This window comes from Dermacentor silvarum, chromosome 3 (assembly GCF_013339745.2).
Source record: "Dermacentor silvarum isolate Dsil-2018 chromosome 3, BIME_Dsil_1.4, whole genome shotgun sequence".
NCBI lineage: Eukaryota > Metazoa > Arthropoda > Arachnida > Ixodida > Ixodidae > Dermacentor > Dermacentor silvarum.
In genome coordinates, this window is record NC_051156.1 from 4,181,848 (window position 1) to 4,190,933 (window position 9,086).

Below are 9,086 nucleotides of genomic sequence, written 5' to 3' on the forward strand. Positions count from 1 at the left end.
AAGCTAATATCATTACTCCGTATAGCTCTCTACAAATTTGCTATCGCAATTGATGCTTCGCCTTTCAGGTGAAACTGCGACAACTTTTATTGCATATTTAGTTACAGTATATAGAAATCCCTATGCGCAGAAAGACACAAAATGTATAATGACATCCCACTCTTGTCTGCAGTTTATCATACGTTTGATAAGCAGCACATTTCGCTGCAATCTCAAAAATGCAGAGGGCATGCTTACACATGAATGACTATGTGCGTGTATTAGAAAAGCTTCACGTATTTGGCAATCGCGTTGCTCTGGGTAGCGTCCCAGGCAAGAGCGCACACTTTTTCAAGATCTGCGTGCTCACAGTTTCTCCAGTGATCTGCCAGGCGACTTAGTAGTGATTTGGTAGTGACTGAGTAGTGACTTCCAAAATCAACTTTCAAAATCCTTCAAAATCTTCAAAATCAACTTTTGACTTGTGCGAGGTGTCATCATGTTTTAGAATCTGGGGAGAAACCAAGGAGAAGCGATGAACGCTGATATGACGTAGAAGTTTGATAGACAGGCAAACTTGCAGATGCGGATGTTGCGTAGCGATGTTTTCCATCATAAATTCGACAGTGTTGGTAGCGGCTACTTCTTTGTGCACTTGTCTTTCATGGCGGTATTCATAGCTCTCCCTGGCCTCGACAGGGATCCTGTGCGAAAGGAGCGCGGGTGTCGTCGTCGGTTGGCATTCGACGACATCGCTGACCAGCACCTTATACGGTGCCGGCTGCCGAGGGAGCAGAAATTGAGCCTACGCGCAGCATTACAACCGCACCTCGCAACTATGTGTAGCCCAATCGCTTACCACCCCGACAGGGCTTAAAGTCTCCCTCCTTCCGTGGAGGGGGGGGAGTCCTCAGCGGGCAGCGACCAGCACCGCGCGCATGCACACTCACACCCGCTCATATATATATATATATATATATATATATATATATATATATATATATATTTGGACACGTATACATGTTTATCTTTCGCCGATGGCCGCTTTCCACCGGCTAACAAATGTTAAACGTTATCGCTCGGCGCAGGACGCGCCTGTATCGGAAGTTTCTAGAACGTTATCGATGCTTCTTTCCGTTGCCTGTTTTCACCCACGCTTATGTTATCTGATTGTATGAGCGACGCGAATTGTCAAGAACTTTCTGGAAGACACGCCGCAGAAAGAAGACCTTCCGACGCAACGTAGCAGCAGCAGAGCAAGCCGACGCGTTTTGCCGCTGATCAGATTTTCGACGATCGCCGACTGTGTTCGCCGATATCGTTGTGCTTTGAGTGTAGCTTGCTTTTGTGGGCACAGGTTCCTCCAATAGACAACCAGTTTCGTCATACACAGTTTTGCGACTGTTTTCTTTACCGTCACTACTACGTGACAATATATATATATATATATATATATATATATATATATATATATATATATGCCAGGGTTCGTTCTAGTTGTAAAACTTAAGTACCCCAGAAAGTGGATGGGAAAACGGCGCCACGGTATCTCAATGGTAAGAGCATCGCACGCGTAATGCGAAGACGTGGGATCGTTCCCCACCTGCGGCCAGTTGTTGTTTTGTCCATTTTCATTTCCATTATATTTATCATTTCTTTCCTTAATTTAGTAAGTACAAGTAATTTCCCCTATGTTGGCCCCGGTGTCATTGTTTGATGGCTTCTTATGATATATATATATATATATATATATATATATATATATATATATATATATATATATATATTGTGGGCGTTTAGTACGCACCTCTTCTTCATTTGTATATTATCATCCTACGTTGCTCGATCCTCATCTTCAGTTATGTGTGATCATCATCATCGGGTGTGTGCCTTTGCATGTGTTATAACTGCAGTGTTCTTATCATTTCTCAGATGAAGTCGACCGCTACACGTGCCATTCTAGGTGGCTATCTTATGTTTTCTTACTTTGTTTCCCTTCCCCTCCTTCCTTAACCTGTCTTTATATTTCGGCGTGCACTGGAAATAAACGTCCATTCTTCCAGCTTGTCAGCTTGTGTCTGCCTCGTCTGCGTCAAGCGCGCTGTCCGGCCTACGATGTAACAGTGGCGACGAGAAACGGAGAGCAAAACCCCTGGCAAAACCTTGAAGCAGGACAGCAGCTACGCTACGGGGCGACGACTCGACGATGGCACACCAGCAACTGCCCGACTTCGACGACGAAAGAGACAACTGGAAGGCCTATGTTATCAAGGCAGAGGCATACTTTGAGGCAACGGGCGTGACGGAATCGGCAAAGAAACGGGCACTTTTGGTGGCAGCTTTAAGCACGCGAACTGTTCAAATATTAGCAGGAAGAGTAGCGCCGAAGAAGCCGAATTCTTTGGAGTACGAAGACGTCGTGAAAGTCTTGGACGAGTTCTTTGATCCCAAGCGCCATGAGATTACCGAAAGCTTCCGCTTCTTCCACCGCTGCCAGCTTGACGGTGAGTCTGTCCAAGAATTCATTACTGAAATTCGTCGAATTGCGGACAACTGCAATTTTGGTACTATGCTCGACCGAATGCTACGAGATAGAATTGTGTGCGGCATAAGATCGAGCGCACTGCAGAAACAACTCCTGACAAAGAAAGATCTGTCCGTGGAGGACGCTGAAACGATGGCACTGTCGGCTGAAGCTGCAGACAAGGATGCCAATAAAATGGCCGCAGACGCGTCGGCGGTGCTTAAAATTAAGGCGCAGTCAACCTCAACGAAAGAGGTACCGGTAGAATGTGGGCGTTGTGGCAGCATAAAGCACAACAGTAATGCCTGCCGTTGGAGTAATGCTCGTTGTTATCACTGTGGTCGACGTGGTCACCTAGCAGTAAAATGCCGGAACGAAGAAAGCGCAAGGCCTCGAACTCGAGAAGGAGCCCGGGGATTTCGCGGCAGAGTACTGACTGTTAAGGAAGGGGAGACAGATGAAGACATAGAGGATAGCATGCACATTTGGACGCTAAAATCTACGCGGGAGGTAAAGGTGAAGCCCCCAATTCGACGGACCTTCACATGGGGAGGTGTGGACGTATCAATGCTTATCGATACGGGTTCCCCGGTCTGCGTCGTGTCTCGACAGCTATTTGAGCAACACAAAAACGCTTGGCCTTCGCTACGGCCTTCACGCACGAAGTTATCATGCTACCTCGGAAAGTTGCCAGTTTTTGGAGAGCTCCTTTTGCCAGTGTCGTACGACAATACAACTGTAGAATGCGCATTGGTGGTGCTAGATTGCCCCGGTCCAAGCTTATGTGGTCGAGACCTAATTTCCCTTCTGAGCGACGCAGGCTCCCCGGTCCTCAGCCTCTCAGCCAAGCCGCTGACCGCACAGCCGTCTACCACAACGCAGGTCACTGCTGACGTGTTCGCCGAGTTTCCAGATGTTTTCAGCTCGGATCTAGGCCTCATCAAAGGACCCCCAGCACACCTACAGCTGAAGGAGGGAGCCACGCCCAAGTTCTGTAAGGCCCGATCTATTCCCTTCGCTCTACGCGACAAGGTATCTGAAGAGCTTGATAGGCTCGTGGCATTAGGCGTTTTGTCACCGGTACCGCATTCCGAGTGGGCTACGCCCATTGTACCTGTCCTTAAGAAGGACGGCACCGTTAGGATTTGCGGCGACTTCAAAGTCACTTTAAATTCGGCATGTGAGCTGGAGCAGTACCCGTTGCCAGTAATCAACGACATGTTCACGTCCTTAAGCGGTGGAAAACATTTCAGCACACTGGACTTACGTGACGCATATAACCAAGTCCCTCTCGATGAGCAATCGCGCCAGTTATGCGTGATTACTACGCATAAAGGTCTTTTCTGCTACAACAGATTACCTTTCGGCATTGCCTCTGCACCAGCCATTTTTCAACGCAGAATGGAAACAGTTCTACAAGGCTTATCAGGCGCGCAAGCTTATCTGGACGATGTCTTGGTGTCCGAAAGAGCAGGAAGTGACGACGTGCTAAAAGCCGTTCTGCAGCGTTTCCGCGAGAGTGGTGTTAAACTGCGGCTCGACAAATGCAAATTTCGGCAAGTGTCCGTTACATATCTTGGCCATCGAATCGATCGGCAAGGATTGCACCCAATAGAAAAGAATGTCGAAGCTATCACAGAAGCCCCTAGCCCGAAAAATGTAGCTGAGCTTCGTTCTTTTCTTGGCATGATCACTTTCTACTCAAAATTTTTGCCGAACATATCATCGCTGCTCGCTCCGCTGTATCGGCTGCTGGAAAAGAACAGACCTTGGCTCTGGGAACAAGAGCAACAAACGGCGTTTGATAAAGCAAAACGGTGCTTGCAGCAAGCAGGGGTGTTGGTTCATTTCGATCCTTCACAACCGCTGAAACTAGAGTGCGACGCATCGCAAAAAGGAATCGGTGCAGTGCTTTTTCACACGACAGGGAACGTCAACAAGCCGATCGGGTTTCGTTCAAGGACATTGTCGAAAGCAGAAAAAAATTATTCGCAACTTGAACGTGAAGCATTGGCCCTCGTATTTGGAGTAATGAAGTTTCGTGATTACCTTCTAGGCCGAGAATTCATCCTGGTCACAGATCACCAGCCGCTCCTGGGCCTGCTGAGACCGGATCGGCCCACTCCGCCTCTGGCTGCTGCTCGCATACAGCGCTGGGCGCTGTATTTGGGAGGATTTCGCTACAAGTTACAGTATTCGCCAGGCAAGCAGCTCCTGAACTCCGACGCGCTTAGTAGGTTGCCACAAGAAACTTCGGAGCCAACCACGGAAGGGGAGCCACCTGACTACGTTCTGGCACTAGCATGTGTCCAGGAGGGAGTGGTCTCGGCAGAAGAACTGCAGGCGCTGACCGCAGGTGACCCAGTACTTTCAAAGGTCATGCAGTACACAAGAGACGGGTGGCCTTCAAGCTCTAAAGCATTAGAACGAAGCTTACTCCCCTTTTACGACCGCAGACTGGAACTGTCATTGGCCCACCGTTTGCTGTATTGGGGCCGTAGAGTTGTCATTCCAGTCAACGCGCAACATAGAATGTTGCACATGTTGCACGAGACACATCAAGGATCATCGGCGATGAAATCAATCGCTCGGTCAGCTTTCTGGTGGCCAGGAATGGACCACGACATAGAACAACTGTCAGCGGGGTGTACAAGCTGCATCCAAAATCGACCAATGCCGGTATCTGCTCCGCCAGTTAACTGGCCGACCTGCCAGGAAAACTGGTCGAGAGTTCATCTAGATTTCGCCGGGCCAATCAAAGGAAGCATGATCCTTGTTCTCGTAGATGCTCACAGCAAATGGATTGAGGCCGTACCAATGAAACAGGCGACCACAGCTTCGACTATTACTTGCCTGCGCAGCATCTTTGGCAGGTTCGGCATTCCTCGCACCATTGTTTCAGATAATGGGACGCAGTTCACTAGCCAAGAATTTGCTGATTTTGCGAACAACAATAACATAACCCACCTGCGCACGGCTGCGTTTCATCCGCAGTCGAATGGCCTAGCAGAGAGAGCTGTCCGAACTGTTAAAGATGGGCTGAAGAAGATGAACCAGGGCAGATTAGAAGATTGCCTTTGCAGATTACTTTTCAACTACCGGAGAACACCCCTTGCCTCGGGCAAATCTCCTTCGGAACTCCTCCTTGGCTACCAAATCCGGTCTCGCCTCGACACATGTTTTCCTCCTTTGGCTGCAGAAAGATCGGGAACATCGGATGACTGGACTCTTGCACCAGACACAAATGTTTACGTCCGTAATTTTGGTAAGGGTGATAAGTGGAAGACGGGCACGGTAAAGTCAGCAGACGGAGCTAGGATGGTGACAGTGCAAACGCCTGAGGGCCTCGTTCGGCGACACGTTGATCAAGTTCACACAAGGAAAGACCCACCGGCTACCCAAGGCCACAGGGAAAGTGAAAGATCGTCCATCTCGAAAACTCCGCAACAAACTCCCGGAGCAGGGCCAAAGGCAAACGCCGAAACTCGTGAAACGTCACCACCACAGCGTCAGTCATCACCCCAACCCCTGGACGCACCAGAGAGAAACCGTGAACCTACAGTGGCTACGGAACTCCGACGCTCAACGCGAGAGCGCAGACCTGTGCAGCGTCTTCAGTATTATTGATGGAGAAATGTTATAACTGCAGTGTTCTTATCATTTCTCAGATGAAGTCGACCGCTACACGTGCCATTCTAGGTGGCTATCTTATGTTTTCTTACTTTGTTTCCCTTCCCCTCCTTCCTTAACCTGTCTTTATATTTCGGCGTGCACTGGAAATAAACGTCCATTCTTCCAGCTTGTCAGCTTGTGTCTGCCTCGTCTGCGTCAAGCGCGCTGTCCGGCCTACGATGTAACAGCATGCTGGTTCGCTCCCGAGTACTCGGGCCGCATACACGTCTTGCCAACAAAGATGTCTTAATATATATATATATATATATATATATATATGCGGCCGCGTTCAGTCGGGCGTCATTAATCCTTAATCTCGGCCTTCGCTTCCTTCCCTCTCACTGCTCCGGAAAGTGACCTGCCGTTCGGAAGACGCGTGCTTTCTCTGACTCGGATGTAGAGCGCCTTGCACTTCGACTCGGTGGACTGACTCGACCATCCTCATTCACAGTTAAAGTTGGTAACAAGAAAAATGGCGACAACGTTGGATGGAACATGTGACGGGAGCTTTTCGCAAGGAAACTACCTTAAAGGGCAGTCCGTAAGAATTCTTCAGACTCTGAAGAGGACTAAACTTGGAGTCGAAAGCAATAGTGATATCACAGAGAAAGAAAAGTATGAAAAGAAGAAAACATATACGCGTTAATATGACTGTGGAATGGCACTGCTTCTGATATTGCGTTTGACGTGTGCCGTACTAGGGCCTTTCTACACGACTAAATGTGATTCTACGTGACTGTCGGCTTTTGTCACAACTCTCACAGGCCACAGAAGTAGTGCTTGGGACGTTCCCTTTTTGTTTACTTTATTGGCTCTGGAAAAACCAACTTCAAGCAGTACAGTGAATCGACTTTCTCTAGAATTAAACAAATTTGTATGGGTGTTCTACAAATAAATATATTCTTCTGAGTGTACTTCGGGCATTTATTTAAAGTGCCGATTCAATCAAGCACTTACAAAAATTACTTTCAAACGTTTTTTTCTTTCTTCAGGACTAACTCGGGAGGTAAACGGTTAAGGATATGTGAACTCAAAGAAAATAAGTTTAGCTGCAAAACAGAACATCAGTTGCATTGCATCATTGCCAACCTCAGGCACTACAACAATATATTTTATGGTTTCAGACATACTTACCTAAAAAAGTGAACAAAATCAATGCGTCCGTTGTTAACAGAGCGCTCAGTGCACAACAAAACGAATGACAATAAACTGGTAACCTAGCAAAGAAACCAAGGTGAACCTTCACGAATTCACGAGCAGGTAGCTTCATTGTCATGTGGCTCATGAAACAGTATGTGTGGTAAGAATCTTAGTCGAACAAGGGTGTGGACCACCATGTGCAGTGCCTCGGGGAAATGCATGCAGCAGCACGACAATAGCTGCTTTCCGGTTTTTTGCTCATGCCACATCAACCGAACAATCGCGATTACATCATTAATCGAAAAATTGAAGAGGTGGAATTTCCCTGCCCAAGGCACTGCTTGTAATAAAATCATCGCCAGTGTTTGTCGAATCGGTGCCGCAGTACTACAGTTGACCTGCCAAGGGGGTGGGGGGCGCCCTGAGCCACTGCCCTACCTGAATTTAAGCACTGCCCCCCGATGTACGTATGGGCGCTGATGCCATAAGGACAATTTATTATTCAGTCTTCTATTTTTTTGCCTTAATCGGTATCGAAATGCAGAGATTTCGTCGCCTTGTAATATGGTGGTTGTGGTGGTGGTGCTGGTGATGTGTACAGGCGGCGTAACCCCGGCAGACCTGGCCGGCAATCGCTCCGCCTGAGCGTCTCTTTCTGCGCCAAATATGTCATCGTGTTTCCAACACTCCCGTTTCTCGCAGAAATGCGAGAAGAATGCATGACATGTTCAGTACCATTCTTTTAACGGCGGTGCTGCTAACGAGTGAGCGCTGTTGTTTTTGTCACCGCTGTAGCAGACGCCCGCAATAGGAAGCTGTGGAAAAGGGATATGCAGTAATTTACCATGAGAATATAGCATCAGCAGCAGGTGCATGATGTGCGATCATGCTATCAGTCGACCGCGCCTCTTTCATGTTTTTAAAGCGAAGATTTATATGGCTAGGCGAAATCGCCTGTCCACAGAAAACTATCATCATGAGCATTGGCTCGAGCGTCGTCCCTTTACAAAAATGGCTATTAACATGATTTAGAACTCCTACCAACTTTATATTCACTTTACTGACATTCTATTTACATTTACATTGTAGTAACATTTGTTCATAGAGTGTCAAAATACTTCTTTGTTCTTTTGTAAAGGAATATTTTAAATAAAGCGTTAACAGACTTCCGCCTTACTTCTGTAGAAATAATGTTTTAAATACACCGTTGAAAGACTTCCTTGTTACTTTTGTATAAAATATTTTAAATACCCCGTTAACAGACTTCCTTCTTTTTTTGTTTAAAGAACCTTTATTCACACACCATTAAAAGGCTTCCTTCTTACTTTTGTATAAAGAATATTTTAACACCGTTAACAGACTTCCTTCGTACTTATGTGTAAACAACATTTGTTCATACACTGTTAAAATACTTCCTACTTACTTTTGTATAAATAATATTTTAAATACACTGTTAACACACGTTCTTTTAACTTTTGTCTAAATAACGTCTCTAATAATCCGTCAGAGGCTTAATAATTTTGTGTGAAGAATGTTTTCTATACCCTATCAAAATATTTCTTTTTCCGAAGGACATGTATCAACAGTTCATGCTGTTTCAAAAAAAAATATGCGTAGCTTGCACTAGAGGCGCAATGCTGAAGAGACAGCGGAGCTGATGGGCACCTAGTTAGTCCTGGTTTTTGGGCTAGGCTAAGCACTGCCCTACTAAGTTCAAATCCTACTCCAGTCCACCACATTTTCAGGCATGGAGTGGTGCCTGACACCGGCA

At 46.8% G+C, this 9,086-nt stretch overlaps 2 protein-coding genes across 2 annotated transcripts; both read left to right on the top strand.

Annotated features, from left to right (window-relative positions):
• The first annotated feature begins 1,880 nt into the window (after positions 1-1,880).
• On the top strand, positions 1,881-3,995 carry LOC125944172 (uncharacterized). The gene is made up of 2 exons (XM_049664455.1): positions 1,881-3,497; positions 3,859-3,995. Exons 1-2 carry the CDS (start codon positions 2,186-2,188, stop codon positions 3,993-3,995), a joined length of 1,449 nt encoding a protein of 482 aa, XP_049520412.1. The 5' UTR covers positions 1,881-2,185.
• Positions 3,996-4,326: 331 nt separating this feature from the next.
• On the top strand, positions 4,327-6,309 carry LOC125943719 (uncharacterized protein K02A2.6-like). The gene has a single exon (XM_049663189.1). The coding sequence runs from the start codon at positions 4,535-4,537 to the stop codon at positions 6,128-6,130; it is 1,596 nt and encodes a 531-aa protein (XP_049519146.1). The 5' UTR covers positions 4,327-4,534; the 3' UTR covers positions 6,131-6,309.
• Positions 6,310-9,086: the final 2,777 nt, after the last annotated feature.